The following is a 25,198-nucleotide window of genomic DNA, read 5'->3' on the forward strand; positions in this document are numbered from 1 at the left end:
GATGACCCACAGTTTGTTATTCGGATGTATTAGTTTCCACTTCTGGTTTCCCAGTTCAAAGGCATTCCAGCTTAGTTAAGACTAACAACTGTGGTTACTTGTTGGCTCTTGTTGGTTTCAGGTGAATCAACATTTACTGCAGTCGCATCAATTGATAACATATTTCTGGACTTGTCAGAAAGGCCAAAGATTGAAAGTCTTCTGGCAACTAAAATTTCCTTATTTAATGTACGCGTCTTTTTTAGTAGAAGGCATATTATAGTGAGACTAACTTTCCTTCTGGGCGAATGCTTGTGGAGGGAATAAATGGAGGCCTCACCTTTCCACAGTTATTAATTTGTTTCTTTCCTTATATAAGATGTAGTCCCTTGACATAGATAAAATTCATCTGGCTTTTTTTTTTTTTTTTTTTTTTTTGCGGTACGGGGACCTCTCACTGCTGTGGCCTCTCCCATTGCGGAGCACAGGCTCCGGACGCACAGGCTCAGCGGCCATGGCTCACGGGCCCAGCCGCTCCGCGGCATGTGGGATCTTCCTGGACCGGGGCACGAACCCGCGTCCCCTGCATCGGCAGGCGGACTCTCAACCACTGCGCCACCAGGGAAGCCCTCATCTGGCTTTTTTAAAGACACCCTAGAAAGCAGTTAAAAAACAAGAAAACAAGTTTCATTTTTATAAATTCTGGAACTGCATTGTCATTAGTGTGTATTATAAATGATTATTGTGTGTTTAAAAAGAATGCAAAACTCTTGGGCTAGTTGTTCTTTTTTAATCAAATAAGCTGGAATACACATTCCAAAAATTTTATTCATTTATTCATTATTACTACCAAATTTATTTCACATCTACTCTATCTCAAGTGATGTTCTACCACAGCGAACAAGATATTGGGCTGGCCAAAAAGTTCGCTCGGCTTTTTCTGTAAGATGTTACGGAAAAACCAGAGTGAAATTTTGGCCAACCTAATAGTTGCGTTCCTTTACTTCATGAAGTTTAAAATCTGGTCGTGGAGACTGATATACATAAGAAAGTGTTGGTGTGATGAGTGGTACAGAGAAAAATTGTGAAAGGGAAGCAACGCACATGCAGTGGTAAACTAGTTAAAACACTGTAGTGAGTATAACGTAGTACCAATTGAGCCTAGTTGTCAAAGGATTCTCATAGAATGTTGTAGAGGTAGAGTATAATAATATGTTTCATAGGTTCTTATATAGAAAAAAAAAAACTTGATTTGGTTAAAAAAACTTTGTCAATGCTTACCTTTTAGTCAAATAAGAAATAGTATCAAAAATAAAATTTTATGATGATTAGATATTGATGTTTTAATTACATATACAAATCTTGCTTTGGACCTAGAATAGCTCTGAAGTATTCTCAATCATCATTTAATAAATAACATTCTGAGTGGCTCAGACTAGATTTGGGCCAGAGGGCACAGGGCGTAACTTTTTCTTCCAGTAAAGTCTTAGACAAACATTCAATATGTAAATCAGATGAAAGTGGTACTCATGTGGGGTAGCTGGCAGAAGGTTTGAAGCCCTCATAATTCTTTCTCACATGTTGCTTTTTTCCTGTCATGAGTCCAGACAGAAGCCCAGAGCAGAGTGAGACCCCTTCCAGTATGCAGACTCTATACTTTTAATCAAAGAAACAAAAGGAGAAATAATCATGCTCTGAAAACACCCTCTTTCCTTCAAAAAGCAAGATAACAATAATGTTCAGATTAGAAAAGGTTATCATGTATGAATTATTAGGTATTTTTATGATGTGATAGAGGTAACATTTGGATTTTTTTTTAAAAAAAAGAGGACCCTTCAACACACTAGCTTTGCTGTGTGTGCTCTTTGGCCACCCTCTCTCTTTTTCAGATCATATAACCATCACCCCAAAGGATCCACAGTGGGTGGGTGCCTGGTGGCTTGGCTATCTAATAGCAGGAAGCGTAAGTCTGCTGGCAGCTGTGCCTTTCTGGTATTTACCAAAGAGTCTACCAAGACCCCGGAGCAGAGAGGATTCCAATTCCTCCTCTGAGAAATCGAAGTTTATGACGGATGATCACACAGACTACCAAACACCTCTTGGAGAAAAAGCAAAAATCATGGAAATGGCAAGAGGTGAGCCAGATTCTCCTTGATTTTGAAACACTTTCCATTATCCTGTTGAAACTTTATAGGCGATCTATAAATAATACCCCTCTCTCCACTTCATGTGTTCAGAAAAAACTGAGAAACTGTACAGGAAGCAGAAATGAAGATTATTAAAAAGTCAGCTTTATTACTGGGAAACTGATTGAAGGACTTGACCCAGAGTCTTGGTAACCTTCTTTGCTGCTGTCCCCACCTTTACACTTCCTCAGTGTAGACCTTGCAACTGCCCCTCCCTGAGAGGGCTGTTTCACATTCACCTGGGTGGACAGAAAAGAGTGAATCTTCAGGGCATGTGGCCTTTTAACAGATGGCATCCATCCACTTGAAAATGTGCTCCAGTGCATGTGTCCCACTAGTGATCAAAGGAGTGTGGCATACGGCCAAAGGTCAGACGTGTTCTAGTGAATACCCTCCACACGGAAAAGGGTGGCCGTGAGAAAGATTGGTCCCCCTCAACTGGCCCAGCAATACTGACATTTATAGAAAATCGTCACATTTCTGTTTGGCTGTGTAAAAGAAGGGAGAATGCCAAAGCTCATTTCTAACAATAATTAACTGGAGATAACTTTCATATTCCCTTCTCTGCACCTATGACCCAAGTTTGAAGGAGAGAGACCAGAAAACTCAAGTTCTTAATGTCCTGTCCATGACTCCCAGCTCAATGGTGAGGGAGTATTCTTATCCCTTGTGTCTTTTACCCACATCAGAGGAATCTGTTCCCGTCTGACACTCTAATTTATAATCTAGATTTTATGCCTGCAGAAGTTGAGTGCTTATGTCTGGATCTGAGCCTGGCCGGAACTCAGCCCTGACTTGTGCCAATGGCTTAATATCTAGAGTGCGTGTGTGCACCACGCTATAAATGCTCCTCAGAACCATGACAATGAGACTCAGCCTCTAAGCCCTGATGCCACGGCTGTATCTTCTGCCAAGTGTGACACTGTCTTTAATTACTCCATGCTATTTTTGTCTCATAGATTTTCTTCCATCACTGAGGAGTCTTTTTGGAAATCCAGTGTACTTCTTATATTTGTGTGCAAGCACCGTTCAGTTCAATTCCTTATTTGGCATGGTGACTTATAAACCGAAGTACATTGAGCAACAGTATGGGCAGTCATCCTCTAAGGCCAACTTTGTTATCGGTATGCTTCTCTGTCCTCCTGCTTTCCAATAGGCAATATCAGCTGTGTCTTGTTAATCCTTAGTAATTTAAGAGAAATTGTTCCAATGTTTAGACTGAAGGTAACGTGGCATTTCAAAAAGTAAGCGAAAAAATCTAGCAGAGTAAAATATTTAGATAGTCTGTGGTACGACTTTGTAGCAAAAATTGTTCAGAACTATGTGTGAATGACCACGAGAATGTCACATAGACCAAATATGCATTTTATTAGGAGATTGTTAGTACTGGATATTTGTCTTTCAAGTGTAGCTGAAACCTCGTAACAGTGGCCATTTTACCTGAACAGTTTCTAGGATTACAAAAGGTAAGTATTCAGACAGGTTAAAAGGTGTGCATTGCAAAACAAAGTTTGTGTTTGCTCAGAGTTGAAAGACTTCTCTGATTCCTGGCATTTGGGTTACTTAAAAGGACTGTGTTTCTAGCCCAGCAGGACAGCCAATAAGAGACATATTCAAGGGCAAAAAAAAAAAAAAGATGAATGAAGAAGAACCAGAATCTCCAAATATATAACCACCGTCCTATAAGCAATTGGATACTTTAAAACCTGGATTAGCTCCTTTAGTCCACAAAAGTGTTATTTAATGCTACTGTTTCAAAGTATAAAACATATTCTATTCCTTTGGACATGTTCCTTTATGATAGGAGACTCCAATGGCTTAAAATAATTTCTTCTTCATAAAATATTTTAAAAATTGCTCTATTCATCTATCTCTGAAAGAGACCAGGGTGTGTATGCGTGTGAGGAAACAGCTGAGCATATTTTGGGATGTATAAATTTCTTATAATAAACCTGGATAATGGGCACTTAGCAGACGCAATTCTAATTGACTCTTTGAACTGCTGTCCTTCCCTTAAATTCTAAATGTGAAGGCTATAATCACTGTTGAATTTTACTTTCAACATTAATTGGTTCAAATTAATTTAATTTTATTATTTAATGGTTGACCTGAAGAAATATTGATATTTTAGCGTTTTTTTTTAACCCCACACCCCATCCATGCCAATCAAAGCTTTATACTGACTTTACGAAGACTAGAAGAGGAATTAAATTTTGACATTCTTTTTATTTTAACATTTCTTTTGTGTTTAGAGACATAACTTATAAGCAACAGTTAGGTCTACAGACCTTAAATGTATAGCTCAGCTGGATAAATGTTTACATGTGTATTATCTGTGTGGTGGATCATTATCCAGAACACGTAGCACAATTCATTTCCCCAGAAGGCTCCCTCAAAACTTCTCCTACCCAATGCTCTTCTCCAAGTTAATAACTATTCTGAACTCTACCATTATCGATCAATCTTGCCTGTTTTTGAATTATATAAATGGAGTAAGTTATGTACTCTTTTGTAACTAGCTTTTCTCAGTGGAAGTGAAATCTACAAGATTCATTCATGTTACTGCGTGTAGTCGTGGTTTGTTCTTCTCATTGCTGTGTAATATCCCATTACACAAATATACCACAGTTTATTTGTTTTCTTGTTGATGGACATTTGGGTTGTTTACTGCTTTGGCCTATCATAAGTAACACTGCGTGAACATTCCACACATATTTCGGTAGGCAGATTCACCCATTTGTCTTGGCTATATCCCGGAGTAGAATTGCTGGATCATAGGGAATATGTTTCGCGCTGGCTGATATTGCCAAAACATTTCATCAAAGAGTCATGCAAATGTTCACTCCCATTAGAAGTGTAAGAATGCTCCAATTGCTCCATATCCTTCTAATGTTTGGTATTGTCAGTCTTTTTCACTGTAACCATTCTTACGGAGTGTGATGGTATCTTATTGTGGCTTAATTTGCATTCATCTGCTGACTAACTATGTTGAGCATTTTTTCCCAGGCTTGTTGGTCATTTCATTATCTTTTGTTAATTCTGTTTGAGTCGTTTGCCCATTTTAATTGGATTGTCAATCTTTTTCTTATTGGTTTGTAGGCGTACTGTATTTTTTCTTGATACAAGTTCTTTATTGAATATATGTTTTGCAAATATTTTCTCACAGACTTCAATTTGCCTTTTCACTCTTCTTAATTTTAATCAAGTCCAATTTTAATCTTTTCCTCTTTCATTAGTGGTATTTTGAGCCTGTTTTAAGAAATCTTTGTCAAACCCCAAGGTTATGAAAATGTTTTCTTAATATTGCTCCTAGTCGGTAAAAATCCTATACTCTGAAAACTATGAAACATTGATGAAGGAAATTGAAGATGATACAAAAAATGGAAAGATATCCCACACTCTTGGATTGGAAGAATTAATATTGCTAAAATGCCCTTCCTACCCAAGGCAATCTATAAGTTTAACGCAATCCCTATCAAAATACCATGACAGGAATAAAGACACAGACCTACTAGAGAATGGGCTTAAGGATATGAGGAGGGGGAAGGGTAAGCTGTGACAAAGCGAGAGAGAGGCATGGACATATATACACTACCAAACGTAAGGTAGATAGCTAGTGGGAAGCAGCCGCATAGCACAGGGAGACCGGCTCGGTGCTTTGTAACCGCCTGGAGGGGTGAGATAGGGAGGGTAGGAGGGAGGGAGACGCAAGAGGGAAGAGATATGGGAACATATGTATCTGTATAACTGATTCACTTTGTTATAAAGCAGAAACTAACACACCATTGTAAAGCAATTATACTCCAATAAAGATGTAAAATAAAATAAAATAAAAATATTGCTCCTAGTAGATTGTTTTAACTTTCACATTTAGGTTATAATCCATTTCAAAGTATTTTTTTCAAAGTATGTTAACATAATACAAAGTATTTTTGTGTTATGTGAAGGAGGTCAACATTCATTTATCAAAATGAAGAGACCATCTTCTCCCCATGAATTGTAGTGAAGAACATACCTTTAAGTATATGTTTATTTCTCATTATTCAACGTGCATAACACTTAGAGATTTGGGGGCCTTTGATTGCTCCCGCTAGAATGATGAATAAGTTCTTTAAAATTTTCCAGTTGAAAAGTTCATTTCATAAAGGAAAATTAAGGGTCTTTGGCGGGGGGGAAGTTACTTAGAAAAGAAATGAAATTACATGTAATCTCATTCCTTTATTAAGTAGATAATAAATGAAATATGTTTTACCTGTAAAATTATCTTTAAGAGTAATTAGCACAGATGAAAGAACATGAGATTCTGAGAGATTCAATGGCCTGCCCAATATCATGCCTATGTATCATACATACATACATGCATGATATAGCCAGGAATAACATTATTTCCCCTGAGCTTCTGAGTTGTATTTCCTCACTGGGCATAATTATTTTTGGAAAACTGTCAGGAAGAATCTGATTAATAATTATCTTTTGAATTGTGGCTGATTGATTTCTTTTAATCCATGACCCTACTCTGTATACTGAAATGGACTCTGAGAGCCAAACAAACTCATCATCAGAATTTTTTGAGCCATCTATCAGAGGTTGCCTGGAACTCTAATTCCTCATAGTTTCTGGCATATCTATAGATAATTCAAGTACTTTTGTGAGAGCTAAGTACAAAATGTTTAGTAATTCCACGTCATTATAACTAGGATACTTTCCTGAGTGCATTGTAATTTTAAATTATTAAGTATGGGATACAGCAGAGTAAGGGAAGTGGGTAAATTATTCAACATCCCTAACATTTGTTTTGATTTTCCGTAGAATGGTGAAAAGAAATGCATCACTGGGTTAAAATAAAGATGAAAAAAGACATATAAAATGGATTGTAAATGCACATAGCTCTCATTCAACAAATATATTTTCTCCCTTTCTTCACTTTTTCTTTCCTACCCCTCTTTTCTCCTTCAGCTTTTTTCTTTGGATTATGGGAGAATGACCCTTTCTGTAATAAAATATGGGAAAGGCACAAAAAAGACACATTTCCCTTCTCTCAGAGAAAGCATTTGATATGACACGGAGGAAAGAATAAACAGAAATTTCCCTAAAGCGTTCAAGGGCCGACTGATCCAATGAAAATTTATTTTACTATACATGTTTTTATATGTTGGTCACATTCTTTCTAAAGTTTAGAAATAGCATTTCTTGTGTTAATTTTGCAAATAAAATGAAAGAAAAATAAACAACAATAATTTTTCAAAGTCAGGGACTAGAAAGTATGTCATAAAATGGTTTTGTTTTGTTTTTAAAGGGTATGGGCTTTAAAAAATTTCTACTGAAAGAAATTTGATTAGACAGCTGAATCTTTCATTTAGGCTTTTCCTATCACTATGAAGTTACATGGACATGATCTTTCCTTTTCCTTCTTAATACACAGATTGCAATTCTTTATTTTTGCTTAATTTCTTGAAATTTTTTGATTAAATAAGATAGTAAGTAGTAGACAAGATACATCGACACTGACTATCATTGACAATGATTATCATTCTCAATTTTTGGAGATGTTACACAGACAAATAAGGAAAAATTAAGAGAACTGTTTGAGAAAAGATGATCATAAGAGAAAGCACTATTATTTTTGTGGCTAAGCTAGCATAGTAAATTTAGAATTGTATTATGATGTGTTCTAGAATTAAGTAAAGTTAACAGTAAAAACCTGTGAGGTGATGGAAAACTATCTTAATTTGTGAGGGGAAAAAACCCCTCTTATTATGCCCAAGAAGGATGGCTAATTTTACTTCTTCGTCTGCACCCAACTGGTTATATGAATATGTAAATTTTTCTTGCATTTTTTTTCTCTCTGTAAAATAAAAATCTTAATACTTATTTCTTCTAACATTAGAGTAATATTGTGAGGGTCCATGATATAACCAAGACTTTTACTTCACTGGGAAAAAAGCTTTAAAAACATCCTAAAGTACTATTATTACTATAACTCATTACTGTTTCATCCTAATGGCTAAGGCTTTCATGCACCTGTATGGGAATCAAAGTTTCTAGTTTATATCGTAATTCTGCTGAGCATCTCGAAACAGTTTACACATTCCTCATAACTCTTGTTTGGGATAGTAACAAAGAATAGGGTCTTTAACTTGAACAAGTGTGCTGAAATAATAATAGTAATAGTAATTAATAATACTAAAATATATAATAATAAACTATCTTGTAGTTTTCCTGATATGTGGATAAACATAAATATTAAATTCAAGAGAAATCATATAAAATAAACTGAAACAAACTGTAGGTGCTAGGATTAAATTATAGCTAATGTTTCCAGTTGGAATATTTAGATGGTAAACATTTTATTGGGTTGGCCAAAAAGTTTGTTTGGTTACTGAATATGTCGTTCAATAAAGTTCTTGGTGAAAATGAAAAATGTCTTATTTTTACTTTAAACCAAATGAACTTTTTGACCAACACAGTAGGAGCGACACATTTTATGGTGTGAGTGGAAAAAGTGTGCAATGAAGAAATCAATGTGAAATTTCTACCTCATTAAATGACTCAAAAATACCTAAGATGAAAGAAAAGAAGCTTTGGGAGGCAAGAAGCACATCTCATATGCTGTTCAGGAACTTCGCCATCACACTGGCCCTTCAGGGACAGCTTATAGATCCTAGGGAACTTGAAAGGGAGAATCACGTTGGCAGTATATGTGAAATGTGCTACTAATCTTTTTTGAAATCATGTCATAATTTAGTCATCTTGAAACAGGAGAGTAACTATTAACTAATTATTAAATATTTCTATGTTTCTATAACTTAAATTAGCCAAGTAGTTAATAATAAGTCAGAAACTATTGTATAATCCCTTAGAAAGTTTGTGTGAGTGTACTCATATTTCTTTTAGAGATTCACAAAATTTTCTTTTTCCTCAGGGCTCATCAATATACCTGCAGTGGCCTTTGGAATATTCTCTGGGGGGATAGTCATGAAAAAATTCAGAATCAGTGTGTGTGGAGCCGCAAAGCTCTACTTGGGATCATCTGTCCTTGGGTACCTCCTATTCCTTTCCCTTTTTGCACTGGGCTGTGAAAATTCTGATGTGGCAGGACTAACAGTCTCCTACCAAGGGTATGTTCACTCATTAAGTAATCTGAGGAGATTGCCTTGTTTAATCAAATTATTGATAGAGTTTCAAAATAAGATAATTTAATTTTTAAGCATTGTAACTAAGAAAAAGAAGTTAATGTTTTATTATGGGATAGTGGATATTATGGAATAGTGGACAATGCTTATGACATGTAAGCTGTTATTGTCACCAAAATCTGTCATTTCCTTTGAATTTGAATGTGTTAGAGAAATATAAAGAATGCCAAATCCACACCTTACTTTAGGGCAGCAACCTGATAGTGGAAAATACAGACCTTGAATTTGGCCTCTGCCCATTCTTAGTGAAGTGACATTGTACGAGTTATTTAACGTAGCCTCAAGTTTTGCATTTTAAAAATAGAAATAATAACTGCCTCTTAAGGTTTTGTAAGGTGAGACGATATACACGAAAGTGATTAGTTCTTACCTGGCACAAAACAGATGTGCCACTCATGGAAACAATTGTATTTTTTTTCTTTGAACACCTAGATAACTGGAATGGTCTCTGGGCCACACTTTATAGTCTCTGTTACTCAAATCAAGGGAAATTTCAGGAGAAAATGGCTATCCCTCAACCCAGTGACCCACATTCCAGCTCTCTTTAGCTCTCTGCAGCTGATCACAAGAACATTTATTGATGCTTTCAGACCTATGCCATCCTGCCTGGGGTGGGTGATTAGTTTCCAGAGGCTAAAGGCTGGGTCTTAAAACTACTTCACCCTTCCCCTCCAAGAGTCCTTGCTATCACTCTACCCTGAACCTGAGTTACCAGAGGCAGTTCTCTTCATCCTTCCACCTATCTATACATTATTTGTTTAAAGAAAAATTACTGAGCTGCTACTAGTTGCCAAGCCAGCCTCCCTGATTGTATCTGCCTGACGGCCTAAAATTCCGCCTGTGGTTCAAAGGCCAACACTCCTGACATTATGTTCTGTTCCCTGATGGTTCAGTTGCTTCTTGCATACTGCTTGCTCTCCAGCTTCCTTCCACATTTATCTATCTGTCTTGTGTTCATGTTCCATCATCTTCACTATCCTGGTTTTCCCTGTTAAGTGAACATCAATTATACTTTTGCCATCTAAAATGTTTGGAAAATTAATGAATGCAAAGTTCATATATCGTTGCTTCTAAGGGTTATCAAAGCAACAGTTAGACTTAATGGAGTGTAGTGTTGCCTTGGTAACAGTGAGCAATGTAGATTAAGAATGTTAGTTGTAGCTGCAAGAAGATTCTGGAGCGAGGAGAAGCCCTGTGCCATCTTTTACTATCCCTAAGATCCTCATGGTGGATGGACAGTGGTAAAGTACTTTATATTTTTCAATTTAGAAAACACCTTAGTTTTATTATCTCACTTCTACCTTCAGATGCCTTTATGAAGTAAGTTTTTTTACCCGCGTTTAAAGGGAACTGAGATTAGAAAGGTCAAGTAACTTCCACAAAGTATAATGTTCTGTCTACGACATTATGCTATCTTTAAGCCAAAGCAAATATGTAAGTAGACAACAACAGAAACATTTTGAGATTTACATTAAAAGTATACTCAGATGATAATAAAAGATTAAATATTTTTATACAAAATAATTAATTCATTGAATACTAGCCCCTGAAAGCAGTTCATCTCAAAAGACTATAACTATATTGCAATAATGTTATCATTGTTTAAAACTCCTCTTTTGAAATTGCTTTCCATGTCTTTTTAGAATATTCTCAACAGTGGCAAAGATTTAACCTTTAAGAGCAGCTTTGTTATCTGAAGGAGCTAAAGAAAAGGCAACATCCCTGGGGAAATCTCTCCCCTCCCAACATGGCTATTTTGACAGAAAAATCTCATTTGAGCATAAACATTCTGGCACATTTGATAAAACTCATAATTAAAAATTTAAATAACAACTCTACTGTCAACACATCCTACATAAAACATATATGCAATTAATTTCTGCTTCAAGATTGCCCTAAGTGATAAATTTAATGTACCTTCAGTAATATAAAAGAATTGGCTTTATAAAATAAACATGCTCTCCGGGGGTTATCCACAGTTTCTTGGTTCCACAAGGCTGTTTTGATTCTGGACATTAAACAGGAACACTGTAGATAAGCTTTAGATACGATAGTGGAAGAAATTTTTCTTCTGCAATGATGAGAATAAGTCTGACGCAAGACAAAAATGTAGACTCCAGAGGCCTGGAAGGGTTCTAATTCTGGGTTTGTCACTAACAAACGTGAATTTGAGCAAATTATCTGCCTACTTTGGACCTGACTTTCCTGATTTGCCCAATGAGAAGTTGGCCTAGATCACACCCACAGTTCTTTTAGCTCTAACCTTCTAAAATCTCAGCCCTACCAGTGTCCATAGTGGCCTGATTCTAGGCTTTCAAAGACACATTTATACTTTCAGATACTACAACACAGTCTCACTTAAAACTTAATGCCTTAGAGAAGAGAATAAGATGACATATTCCTGGACGACTTCTTAGGAGGCCTAGTTAAATCCCCCTTCATCCTGCTAGAAGACATCTCAAAGGTCTTTTGCTTTTACATTTGAGGTGACAAAACCCATAGTAGTTCTATGAGATGGAATATTATATAAGTTATTATATTGATATATAATAAGAGTAATGTCATAAATTGCTCTTAAGGTTTACTTTACTTTTCTATCTCGTTAGTCGTTTTCATACATCACTGCATAGAAAAATATTAGAAGATTCTAGAGTCAGTAGATGTTAGTAAAAGCCATAAGCCAAGAACTGGATATCATGTGAAATTGTAAACCTAGAAAGTTAACTTTCAAGAGAAAGCTATTTAATAGTGGATTCACATTTAATGATCAGAAGCTGGCATTTCTGATGACAATTGTGTTCCCCCAAAGCAAACGCTGTTGGCAGTGCCATTTATGTCACCCAAGAACATTGATTTTTGAAAGTATTAGGGTGCTGCCTACTAAGAGGTAATATTTTATACCATTACATTTCTTTTCAGAACCAAACCTGTCTCTTATCATGAACGAGCTCTCTTTTCAGATTGCAACTCAAGATGCAAATGTTCAGAGACAAAATGGGAACCCATGTGTGGTGCAAATGGAATTACATACGCATCGGCTTGCCTTGCTGGTTGTCAAACCTCCACCGGGAGTGGAAAGACTACTGTAAGACATCTTCTCTAAAGTGTGTGACCACAGGCCTGCGACAATGCTTAACTATACAATCCTATGGGTGCTCAGGGACCAACCTAGGAGCAGACCACACCGGTCGAATCCCTGGCTTTGACTCTGCCCTTGTTCTTTTGTGTGGAGACAGGAAATACAAGCATCGCTAGTAGAACTAGAGTTGTTGGAAGAATTAGCGTCAGAATTAGAATAATGAAATAGGCTGGAGGAACTCTGTAATTATATAATCTAGTTCTCTCATTTTGTTTATAAGGAATGTTAGCTTCAAATGAGAAAGTCTCAGTCACAAGATCATATAATAACATCTGCATTGGGATCCATCTCTCCTGACCCCTGGTCCTTGCAGGTTTTAGAGGACAGGGCAAATAGAGGCCAGTATTAGGAAGTCAAGCCCAAAAGGTCTAGACCCAGGGGTCAGGGGTCCAATTGTGAGGAGGTTGATGGTTCTGGGACAGCTCTGCCCGAGATATCAAGCCAATGTGAGTAATGATTAAAAGAGTAGGTGGCTGGAATGAAGGGTTCCTGTAGGGTGTAAGAGGAAGATGAGGTTGGAACCATAGGTAGGAAACCAGTTGTGAATAGTATTATGTACTTCAATCATTAATAGATTCATCCCTCTAATCACACCTTTACATCCCTGTCCCAAGCAAAGACTCTTCCTTACACTCGTTGTGTATATGGCACAGTGACTGGATGGCTTTATACTTGTGGCTGATGAAATCTGCCTGTATTTGACAGTCCTAGAGGGCTGAAAATTAAACCACACATATATTTACGTATTTTTATCAACTAGATAAGAATGCTTAGGCAAACACTTCTGTAGACAAATTCATCCTCGTTGATTTTCTCTCTGTTTATTGTTATTTTTGACATTTTATTCAGAGAAGAAAGGACTGGTCTCTAGCAACAGTGATATAAGACCACCCACCCATCTGAAATCTGAGTTTTCACCTTCCCTTCCTTCTCTTCCTTCTTTCCTTTCCTCCCCCAAGCCCGATCTTTGGCCACTACTCCTTGGCCCAAACTGCTTGAAGGTTTTTCTTTCCTTTTTCTCTTTTACTTTGGATTTACTTTTTTTTTTAATTGAAGTACAGTTATTTACAATGTTGTATTCATTACTGCTGTATAGCAAGGTGGTTCAGTTATACATATATATACATTCTTTTTAAAAAAATATTCTTTTCCTTTATTATCATAGGATATTGAATATAGTTCCCAGTGCTATACAGTAGGACCTTGTTGTTTATCCATTCTATAATAGCTTATGTATGCTAACCACAACCTCTCACTCCATCCCTCCCCTAAACCCTTCCCCCTTGGCAACCACCAGTCTGTTCTCTATGTCCGTGATTCTGTTTCTGTTTCATAGATAGGTTCATTTGTGTCACATTTTGGTTCCACATATAAGGGATATCATATGGCATTTCTCTTTCTCTTTCTTACTTACTTCACTTAATATGATAATCTCTAGTTGCACTGGAAGATTTTTCTTAACCAGAGTTTCCATTTATTGAAAACACTGCATGCCAGAGACCTGAAGTGTGTGTGCTGGCCATGTAACTCCCTAGAAGAATTGCTCAGCAGAGAAAATAGGAAGGCCATGAGGCCTGGGTAGACTCACCATGTTGGAGGGTTGGCCAAGGCCCCATAGGCACCCACGTGTGTGGCTGAAGTAGAGGGAGAGGAGGAAGATCATTGGGCGATGAGGTCAGAGTGGGATTCAGGAGCTGCATCACGGATAGTGTGGAAGCCACTATAAGGATCTGGGATTTTATCCAAGTGCAATGGGAAGTCATTGGAAGGCTGAGAATAGTGATGCAATCTGACTGCTATTTTTAAAGGCTCACTTGGGTTATTTGTGGAAAAGAGAGTAGAAACATGTTGAACATGAAGAGACCATTGCGATAATCAAAGCAAGCAAAAATGGTGGCTTAGACTTAGAAGTGGTAGAGAAGAACACAAGGTACTGTTGGATTTGGTGGGATTTGCTTGGAGATGGTTCTATAGGTTCAATAGTTTGTAGACCATCTGCTCTTTGGATCGTGAAATGTTGTCTCTCTAGATTTTGCTTTGCTTGATATATTCTAACACAGAAAAATAAAAATTTCCCCATTGTTTATGAAATAAATGTATACTATAAATTCTTTTAAAATAAACAGTTGCCTTTAATTTTATGTACAAGTTACCTCAATAATTGGATTTTTCCCTATTGTGTTACAGATATTTAATAACTGCACCTGTGTGGGAATTGCCACCTCAAAATCAGGAAATTCCTCAGGCATGGTGGGCAGGTGTCAAAAAGATAATGGATGCCCCAAAATGTTTCTGTATTTCCTTGTAATTTCAGTCATCACATCCTATACTTTATCTCTAGGCGGGATACCTGGATACATATTGCTTCTGAGGTGAACACTGATTCTCCCTGCCCCAATTTTAACATGACATACTGTGATCATCTACAGCAGTGATTTCAAACTCTGCTCTGTGGAATCATTATGATTCCTTACAGCTCTCTTAGGAAACTTGTTCTACTTTTATGCTTTTCCCACTTTAGGTTTTTATACAGATAATGTGGTTGAATAGAAGTTTTTCTGTTATAATTTATGCTTGAACATTTTTTATTGGCTCTCCTATCCTAGATCTCGATAAAATATATAAGTAAATTCAAATTTTAAAGTATTAGTTTTGGGCTTCCCTGGTGGCGCAGTGGTTGAGAGTCCGCCTGCCGATGCAGGGGACGCGGGTTCGTGCCCCGGTCCGGGAAGATCCCACATGCCGCGGAGCGGCTGGGTCCGTGAGCCATGGCCGCTGAGCCTGCGCGCCCGGAGCCTGTGCTCCGCAGCAGGAGAGGCCACAACAGTGAGAGGCCCGCGTACTGCGGGAAGAAAAAAAAAAAAAAAAGTTTTGTAACAAGTATTTTCAGTGATAAAAGTTTCCTCCTCATTGAATTAGTGTTGCAAGTATTACTGTTAAACAACTGATCGAAATCACCTAAAGATATTACAAATTTTGATAAAATTGTTAAACATGAAAAGTCAAATTTTATTGTAAATCAATCTTTTATGAGATGGATTATGTGATTTTGAAATTAATTCATATATCAAAAGATGGATATCAAGTTTTTCTAAAATGAAACTAATCAAAATATGGTATATAGCTTTAATTTCCCACAACTTATATTATAGAAATTGATTGGGAAAGATCTACAGAAGATAGGTTCTAACATCCACAAATCTGTTTTTGTAAAAGGGTTTAAGGAGAACATGAGATATTGATGCTTTCAAATGGAAACATGGGTTTGATGGGAAAGCACTGCCCCAGAATTCTCAGACCAGGATCATTCTTCATGGGTACCTATTTCTCCAACATTTGCTTACCTTGTGCCAAGTAGTCACCTGGGCCAAGTGAATAATCAGGCCAATAGAGGAAGAATTTTCCTTACCACCAGTCCCTCAAATGCACCACACTTTATTTTGATGTCAGAAGGAAATGTCATTTGCTTCAAGGGGAAGAGTTGTAATTTTTGACTCTTTTAAAGCAGAGACTAAATATTATACATATGAAGAACTTACTACCATGGTTAACACTCAGTAGTTATTATATATCCTGATTATACATCTAAAATCTATAGGCCAATCCATCAGTTAAAGTTATACAGTCATATTAAGGATGGTCTTGTTATTTTAGGTACTTTTGTACTTGACTGGTAAATTCAGGTCCCCACTATTTAGCAAAAACACTTAGCATGTCACAATGATTCTGATTCAACTTAAGTCAATAGGGTCCTGTGCTTTGAGACCAAACCCCACAAAAACTAGTTATAGGTTATTAATCCTTTACTGTGCCTCAAATTCTTAGAATTTCTTAGAATTTATTTCCCTGTGAGTCCTTGTTATTTTACTGATTAAATTTGATTTTACTTTACCTAACACCATTTGAATATGTCATGTAAGAGTGATTTACCTTTTAGAAATATTAACTATAAATTCCTCGATACACTGCATATAATGGAACAAGGCTTTTACATAATTTGCTTTCCCTATGCTAGAATACTAGTGGGTTCTCCATAAATGCTACTTGAATTCTAACATCATTTCATGTGTGTTCAGTAGATTATCACTGACATTACTATTTGCTTTAATGTACTATTATATTTTTTGTCATAATGCTTTTGTTGATTTTAGGTGCATTAAGCCACAACTTAAGTCTTTTGCCCTGGGTATCTACACCTTAGCAGTAAGAGTTCTTGGTAAGTATAATCTATGCTTTAATTATGGTAGCCATTACAAGTGTATTTTGAATAATTTTCTAAATATTTTTACAGAATTATGACACATAACTAAATGATGTCAGTAGTAGATCCCTGTTCTTTTAATCTTCTTCCCTCCTTCATATCTTTCTTCCCTCCCTCTTTTCCTTGACTACTCTCTTCCTTTTTTTCAGAAATATTGAGAACCAATGCTGTACCCATGATAAAGTGATCTTATAAGAGTAGTGACATTTTTTAACAATCTTGTCTCTTCTAGCATGGGTCTAGTGTCAAAAAATCCATTGCTGTTATAAAAGAGCCCTCTGAGAGGAAAGCAAAAATTGAATCAGTAAGAAAAGCTGAAGTCTAAATATAATTTTTTAAGTTATTAGATGGAAGGAATTCTTTTGAGCTACTCTCAATACTAGGATATATCATTGGTAGAAAGATAAGATCATTCAAACAATCAAAGTGTGGTTTTGAATTCACAATTTGTTAAATGTAATAGGAATGGTTTCTTCTGACTACCAGACTTTTCAATATTCATTAGTTAAAACCCATAAAAAACAGAGTGATTAAGTTAGATGAGGTTTTTGTCCTTAAAGAGTTTATATTATAAAGAAGATAGTAAAACCATTGTAAATGTTCCTCTGTAACTTGACAGAGAGGAACTACCTGGAAGAAAAACAAATTCAGAACTTTAAATAAATGTGGTTTACATAAATCTTGATATAAAAATGGATATACGTGAAGATAGAATATAATCCTGATAAAATTGGGAAAACAACAAAAATGGAGGTTTATGCCATCATGGCTGGCTCTAATTCTACAATATAAAAACAGAGATTATCTAGAAAAAAGGCTATTGAGCCTGAAGTACATCCCTGGCTGTAATTAGTCTGTCTACCTCCCTTTGAGAACACAGATATAACCTACAGTGTGAAAAAGATCTCAAGTAAAAGAAATAATTCATAAAGTTGATTCCCTAAAAATGAAAATATACTTAATACTGTATGATACCATTTATATGTGGAATCTAAAAAATACAGCAAACTAGTGAATATAACCCAAAAAAAGTAGACTCACAGATATAGAGAACTAACTAGTGGTTACCAGTGGTGGGGGGGCAATATAGGGGTGAGGGAGTGGTAGATACAAACTACCGGGTATAAGATGGGCTCAAGGATATATTATACAACATGGGGAATATAGCCAATATTTTATAAATGGAAAGTAACCTTCAAAATTGTATAAAAAATAAAAATATATATATACTTGAAAATGACAAAAATATCATAAAGCAAACGACAAACTACATACAATTTTTTTTTCAATTTATATAACAGACATGTGGCTAATATCCCTATTATAAGGAGAACGCCTAAGTACTGAGAACAAAAAGATCAACACCCTAAGAGAAAATGGGGTAAAAGATATAAACAACCATTTCATGGAAAAATAAATATAAATACCTCTTAATATATAACAAGATGGTAAAGACCCCTCACAATAAGAAGAGTACAAATTAAAACTACACTGATACTGATTCTTACTTATCAGATAGGCAAATTACCAAATGTTGTTTGTCATGTATTACAATACAACTAGAAAATCGATACACTTACACACTGCTGTTGTGAAAATGATACTATTTCTGGAGAGGGATATTTGGCAATAACTAACGAAATTACATATAGACTTACTTATCTTTTGACCTAGCAATCCCACTTCTAGGAATTGATGTCAAAAATGTGCTAGCAAAAGTATGAAGTAAGTCTAATCTTATGGATGTTCAATCACTGTGACATTAGTTATAATAGGAAAAGACTACAAGCAGTCTAAATGTACATCAGTAGGAGACTGGTTAAATAAACTATAGTAAACCCACATAATAGAATACTATGCAGCTGTATGGACAAATGGGGAAAATCTCTCTCTAATGTTACCAAGTATATTAGTCAGTACTGGCTGTCATAACAAAACACCCTGGATTGAGGGGCTTAAACAACAGGAAGTTATTTTCTCACAGTTCTGAAAGCTGTAAAGTCCAAGATCAATGCGCCAATAGGGTTGGTGTCTGGTGAGACCTCTCTTCCTTATTTGCAGATGGCCATTTTCCCACTGTTCATACCCTGGATCTTTTCTCAGTGCAGAGAGAGAGAGAGACCTTTGGTGTCTCTTCCTCTTCTTATAAGGACACCATTCCTATCAGATTGGAGCCCCACCCTTATGACCTCATTTAACCTTAATTATCTTCTTACTTTTTCCACATGCAATCACATTGGGAGTTAGGGCTACAACATGTGAATTTTGGAGGGACACAATTCATATCAAGTGATCTCCAGTATATGCTTTTAAGTGAAAGAAAGCAAAATGTAGAACCATGTATATAGTGATGCATTTGGTGTAAGTATAGAAAGGTGGAAATATTATACACACACACACAGAGGTATTTGCTCTTATTAACAAAAAGAAACAATGGAAGCATAAACTAAAAACTAATACTATTTTTATAAAAACTTTACCTGTTAGGGAAGAAAGGAAAAAGGGGAGAGAAAACAGGATGGAAATGAGACTTTGTAAATGTAACTGTTGTATAATTTTTAATTTGAAAGCATGCAAAAATTTTATATAATTTAAAATAATTAAATTAACAGAAACAAAGAAATTCTTAAAACAAACCAAAACTAACTCTATATTATATGGGTGACATAACCATACAGAAAAAAACTTTAAACTACATGGAAAACAGAATTATTACCAAATCCCCATTGCTTCAGTACATTTTATGGTCTTGTCATTAATACTAACTTTGGCATTGTTATGTTAAAACTATTGTGTATTTTCAGGTTAAAGTAAATATTATGTTAATATCATTAGGAATCAATATTTTCAGCATAATAGAAAAGCGATAAAAGCATAAAATATTTAAGTAAAACTCATTCTTAAACTTAAAATGTTAATATGAACTCATATAGCTTTATTTTAAAATGTGTATCTTATAACTCTGTCTCCTGAAAAATCTAGAATTTATTTAACCCAGGAGAAATGAGCACCCATAGCAATGAATCTGTGCTATCTAAATATCATTCCTCAATAAAGAAACCACAGCACCTTGGAGAACTGACCAAGGTCTAGGGTAGAAAATGCATAAGATGATTGTGGGACAACTTTTGTGCAAGAAAGTGAGAAAGCTATCAAAGGGATATGTCAAAAGGACACAGGACCAATTTGAGGAGCTTGGCCTAAGGTGAGATAACTTGAAAATAATATACGTAATATAAACAATATTATTATATTAATTAATATATAACATAACTAATCATAATATCTGCCATGTCTTGAAATACAGTGAATATATAAAAAGACGTAAATCTGTAATGATACCTAAATAATTTTGGAGAATACTAGGGTATCAATTCATTATTTTTAAAACTGATAAATGGAAAGAATTGAGCATTTATCCTGCCTTCCTTCTATATTTCCTTCGAAATAAACTATACTTCGAAGTAATCAAATAGTCATGAAGGAAAATTCTTTTATAGAAAAATCCTAAATAATTTTACACAAGGAATAATACAATTTTTAACCATCTGTTTTGCAACCTCATCAACATTTGCTGAGAGCTATAGGTGAAAATGGATGAAAAACTTCATAATGGAGGGCATAGCCTGAGTCTCAGATCCATTTTAACATTACAAAGAGTGGCAAGTAGACAGCATGTGACTTCTGCCAGAACACACAGAACCACCTGTGCCTTGTTCCTGCCAGAGTCTATGCAGGAGCTAACTAGCAGGTTATTGGAGAAATGAAGGATAGGAGAACAAAGTAAATGACGTCATGAAGAAGCAATCAGTCAAATCCAGACTGTGGCATGTTCTACAGGACAAATGTCTTCAAAAATCATTAGTATGAAAAAAGAAAGTTGGAGAAGAAGCTGATGTAAAGAGCCATCAACTAAAATTTTTTAAATCGATCTTTATTGGAGTATAATTGCTTCACAATACTGTGTTAGTTTCTGTTGCACAACAAAGCGAATCAGCCGTATGCATACACATGTGCCCATGTCCCCTCCCTCTCGAGCCTCCCTCCCATCCTCCCTATCCCACCCCTCTAGGTCATCTCAAAGCACAGAGCTGATCTCCCTGTGCTATGCTGCTGCTTCCCACCAGCCAACTATTTTACATTCAGTAGTGTACATATGTCAATGCTACTCTCACTTCGCCCCAGCTTCGCCCTCCCACCCCATGTCAAGTCCATTCTCTATGTCTACCTCTTTCTTCCTGCCTACCTGGTTTGAATCCTGATTAGAATGATCCAACTCTAAAACAATGCTTTGAAGACATTCAGAAAAGTGTGAATGTGGATTTTTGATAGGATTAAAGAAATTATAAAATGTGTCATGTGTTAAATGGCAGAGTGATATGTTTTTTAAAATGTCAGAGATGATTTCTGAAATACATATAAGGAGAATGACGTGATATCTGAGGTATCTCTTAAAATATTAAAAAAAAAGTTTCTGGATGCACGTTGGGTTGTGGGACTGGAGAGAGATAACACAGGGGTGGCAAGATATTGATATCAATAATTGTTAAAGTTAGTGACGGTACATGATGAGGTTGTATTACATCATCCTCTCTAATTCTGTGAATGTCTGAATTTCCCATAATAAAAAATTTAAAACATACAGAAGAAGGCAAGCGTTTGAATCTTGAGGAACATCTTCACGTTATTAAGAGCAATGTAAAGTTAGTTATCACCTAAATGTTTTTCAGTGGCAAATAATCTATTTAGATGGACAATGTACATAAAGAGAATTTTTATTTAAGATACCAAATAATCTAAACTGACTGTTAGATATCTTTATCTATGTGATCTTCTTGGTTACAGGATTTTATGCAAAATCGGGTCAGTTAGCTCTCTTTTGAATCTGGAATTCTTCTCATCCTGGTACAGAAAGGGAGAGACCCTTGCAAATATTTTCCTTTGTAAATGTACATCTTCCTTACAAAAAGGAAACTTATGCTATGTCTTCAGAGCTTCTCCTATGACTTCTGTTTCTCAAAATTATCAGCTCAAAATAATCTTTATACCAGAGGCATATTTTGGGGTGACATATTCTGGTTTTCTACAGATGCCCTGTCATCTCCAAAGCAGTGAATTTTGGACTGACTGTGTTTTCCGAGAATCATTAATTACAGGCTAACCAAAAAGATATGTGTATATTTTTAGTAGCAATTATTTGTTTTTCTCACAGCAGGAATCCCAGCTCCCGTATATTTTGGAGTTTTGATTGATACTTCATGCCTCAAATGGGGATTTAAAAGATGTGGAAGTAGAGGATCCTGCAGATTATATGACTCAAATGCTTTTAGGTACCGTATCAAACTCATTCCCACATCTCACGGCTACCACATCCCAGGTTTGCACAATGCAATTGGCACTAATAATCCTCATGTAGTTTCATTGCTTGTAAGGAAAAGGAGAGTCTAATCAGGAAGTTTTTTCTGGGGCTTCCCTGGTGGCGCAGTGGTTAAGAATCCACCTGCCAATGCAGGGGACACGGGTTCGAGCCCTGGCCCGGGCAGATCCCACATGCTGTGGAGCAACTACGCCCGTGTGCCACAACTACTGAGGCCCGCGTGCGCCGTGCTCTGCAATAAGAGAAGCCACTACAATGAGAAGCCCGCGCACCGCAACGAAGACCCAACACAGCCAAAAATGAAAATAAATAAAATAAATTTTAAAAAAAAGTTTGTTCTGTTTTATAGAATAATTCTATTATTATCTGATTATTTGGCTAGATCTTTCGTTTTTCCCCCATTCTTAATCTTGACTCCCATTTTAAATGAGTAATCATTTAAAAAAATATGACATAAGATTTCAGAATAGAGTAGAATTTTCAAAGTTTGTGCACACAAGTGAGTTAATTCCCTGAAACTCAGAAGCATTTAAATCTAGGTCACATTTGGGGTTTAATTCTATTCTTTTTCAAACTGAGCCAAACTGTCCCATTTACGTCAGATATAATCCCTCTGGGCAAGAGTTGGATTTGGCTGTAAATCTGTCCGGCTTTTATTGCCAAACTGATGTTCAATTATTCCAGTACTTGAAATGCATAAAAGTAAAAGGTTTTCTCTGTGTGTGTGAGTGTGTATGGGGTTGAGGGCATGGGTTTTTTTCACTATGGTATCATTCAGTTCAATTCATCAAACATTTAGTTTCCTTATTGCTTAAAGCAATACTTCAATGGTTTAAAAGCAAGAAGGATTTTTTTTTTTTCACTTTACAAGCTGAGTATTCTCTAGAGAAATAAACTTGGTGCTGAACTGTGTAAGTTGGAAGTTGGCTGTGAATTTAGCCGACCATCTCAAATAAATTTGCTTGACTTAATAGGCTTTGATGTTATGTGAGAAGTTTATTTTGGTCTTTGGAAGGGACCTGATCTATGAGGAGAATTGGCACCTTATTCACATTTACTAAGGCTGTATTTTAGTGCAAAGACAATGTAATTCAATCAGAGACTATGAGTGTACATACAAGGTAACCAGCATGAATCATTTAACCTGTCCTTGCAAACCTTTGTGTCTTATAATCTAATGTAGAACTAAAGGCTACTCATGGAAGAAATGGATTGAAACCTCTGGTTTGCTCTTAAGTCAGTCTGCTCCACTGAGAGCTCTGATTTCCCCTTAATGTTGCTTCTTGCAGTTTTTCCGTAGAAGTGAATTTGGGCAAGCTTCGAGGGGAGGGTAACCACATAATTTATCATGCAAACCTGGGTACTTCTGAGAGTGAAAGGGGGCACTATTAAAAACTACACTGGGACAACACTAGCATAATCTGGGACTGTTCTGGGCAAACAGGGATACAGTTACCTGGTCTAAGGAAATAATTTACAGAGAGGATGGGATGGATTATATAATTATCAGTGACTGAAAATGATGGTACTACTAAAATTGCTTTATATTAGCTTACTGCCTTCAATAGTCTGTCAAATGTTCATAGAAAGGTCTTTCATAGCCACTGAATCTGCATTCTTAAAACCATCCTCATGATAGTTTTATTGATATTGCTATTTTTGGATGATATTATTACATTTTATTTAAAGTTGGATAGTTGCCATAATTAAGATGGACATTCTCTCTTCTTCTAGACACATGTATCTGGGACTAACCATGATCCTTGGCACAATGTCCATTTTCCTAAGTATTGCAGTACTTTTCACTTTAAAGAAAAAGTATGTTTCAAAACACAGAAGCTTCAGAACCAAGAGAGAAAGAACAATGGTGTCTACAAGAATCAGGAAGGAAAACTGTACGACGAGTGATCATTTGCTACAACCCAGCTATTGGCCAGGCAAAGAAACGCAGCTTTAGACAAATGATGACTTGAAGCCATGTTTTCCAATTTCTGGAAATTCTGCAAGCAAGTTTTAATCAAAAGGGTTTTAAATGTGTAAATTCTTTCTCCTTTCAAAAAGATGTCCACTTTGTTTTTGATCCTAAGTATTAGATAATGTACGTGACAAATATAATTAATCATGTTTCAGAAGGTGTAGATGGTAAAGTTAATCTTAAATATTTTAATTTATAAACCAATTCCTTATATTATTTACTCATTCTGCTTAACTTTGCCTGTGCCCATTGATATATTAGCTGTACTCCTAGTAGAACAATTGTCGCTATAGTTTAATGGCTATGTGTAAAGTAATTTCTAAACTGAGATACTTGCCTAGGATAAGAGAATACTTAAAAAAAATTAAATGACATCTTGGTCTCCTTCAAATATCACCTTAATGATGATGTTAGGATGGAGTCAGAACATGTAGAGGAAGATTTTGTTTTAAGCTCCTTCTTTCTTTTGAAATACAATAATTGATATAGAAATGTATATTTGTAAATGATCTTGGAGGATTCGAATTTTGAATTACTAACTCTTCTACCATTACAAACTCTTCTGCATGTATTTTATGTGTGAGATTTTAAGTGACCATAGTTGTAAAGTAATAAAATTAATATTTAATATGCTTTCCTGTCTTTCTATGAATTCAGTGGAATAAAAAGTATTGTTAAATACTGCCCATATTTTAATGTATATAAGCAGCTCCAGACTTCTGATTGTGATGTGGTCCTAAAATATATTTGATAGTGAATTTCTGAAAGTCCACAATAAACTTAGATGTTATAACAGGAACACAGGGTGATGGGGTGAGTGATGGTGTGGTCCCTTTTGGTGCTCTCCCTGGCATCGTCACAAGGTTTCTGGGCAGGGTGATGCCATTGGTACAGTCTGCCAGATGGCTCTCTGTTTCTCTGTAACTGAAAAAGTCATGCCAGGCATTTCCTGTTCACTGGCTTCCTGGTCCTGCTCTCACTGAACTAGTAGATTCAGCAGTCCACCATCTTTAATCTTCAGCTCTACTATGTGTTATGTCTTTCTTCCTCCACCACTGCTGCACCCTAGAAGGGGCCTTACCTTCCCA

The 25,198-nt window shown here is 36.1% G+C and overlaps 1 protein-coding gene and 1 long non-coding RNA gene across 4 annotated transcripts in view; one reads left to right on the plus strand and one right to left on the minus strand.

Moving 5' to 3' along the window:
- The window catches only part of SLCO1C1 (solute carrier organic anion transporter family member 1C1), a 47,939-nt gene extending 23,773 nt beyond the window's left edge, over window positions 1-24,166 (plus strand). For 2 of the 3 annotated variants that reach the window (XM_082849849.1, XM_082849850.1), the window contains 8 exons: window positions 1,869-2,114; window positions 3,125-3,289; window positions 9,088-9,283; window positions 12,278-12,443; window positions 14,685-14,869; window positions 16,649-16,713; window positions 21,971-22,088; window positions 23,870-24,166. In XM_082849849.1, the coding sequence (XP_082705975.1) occupies window positions 1,869-2,114; window positions 3,125-3,289; window positions 9,088-9,283; window positions 12,278-12,443; window positions 14,685-14,869; window positions 16,649-16,713; window positions 21,971-22,088; window positions 23,870-24,092 (1,364 nt within the window). In that variant the 3' untranslated portion in view covers window positions 24,093-24,166. Of the gene's footprint in view, window positions 1-1,868; window positions 2,115-3,124; window positions 3,290-9,087; window positions 9,284-12,277; window positions 12,444-14,684; window positions 14,870-16,648; window positions 16,714-21,970; window positions 22,186-23,869 lie in introns of all 3 variants that reach the window. The other variant, XM_082849848.1, reaches the window with a different exon arrangement.
- The window catches only part of LOC309968564, a 152,279-nt gene that overhangs the window by 115,495 nt on the left and 11,586 nt on the right, over window positions 1-25,198 (minus strand). The window lies entirely within an intron of this gene.

The sequence above is a fragment of the Leucopleurus acutus genome (assembly GCF_964270905.1).
Source record: "Leucopleurus acutus genome assembly, chromosome: 11".
Taxonomy (NCBI): domain Eukaryota; kingdom Metazoa; phylum Chordata; class Mammalia; order Artiodactyla; family Delphinidae; genus Leucopleurus; species Leucopleurus acutus.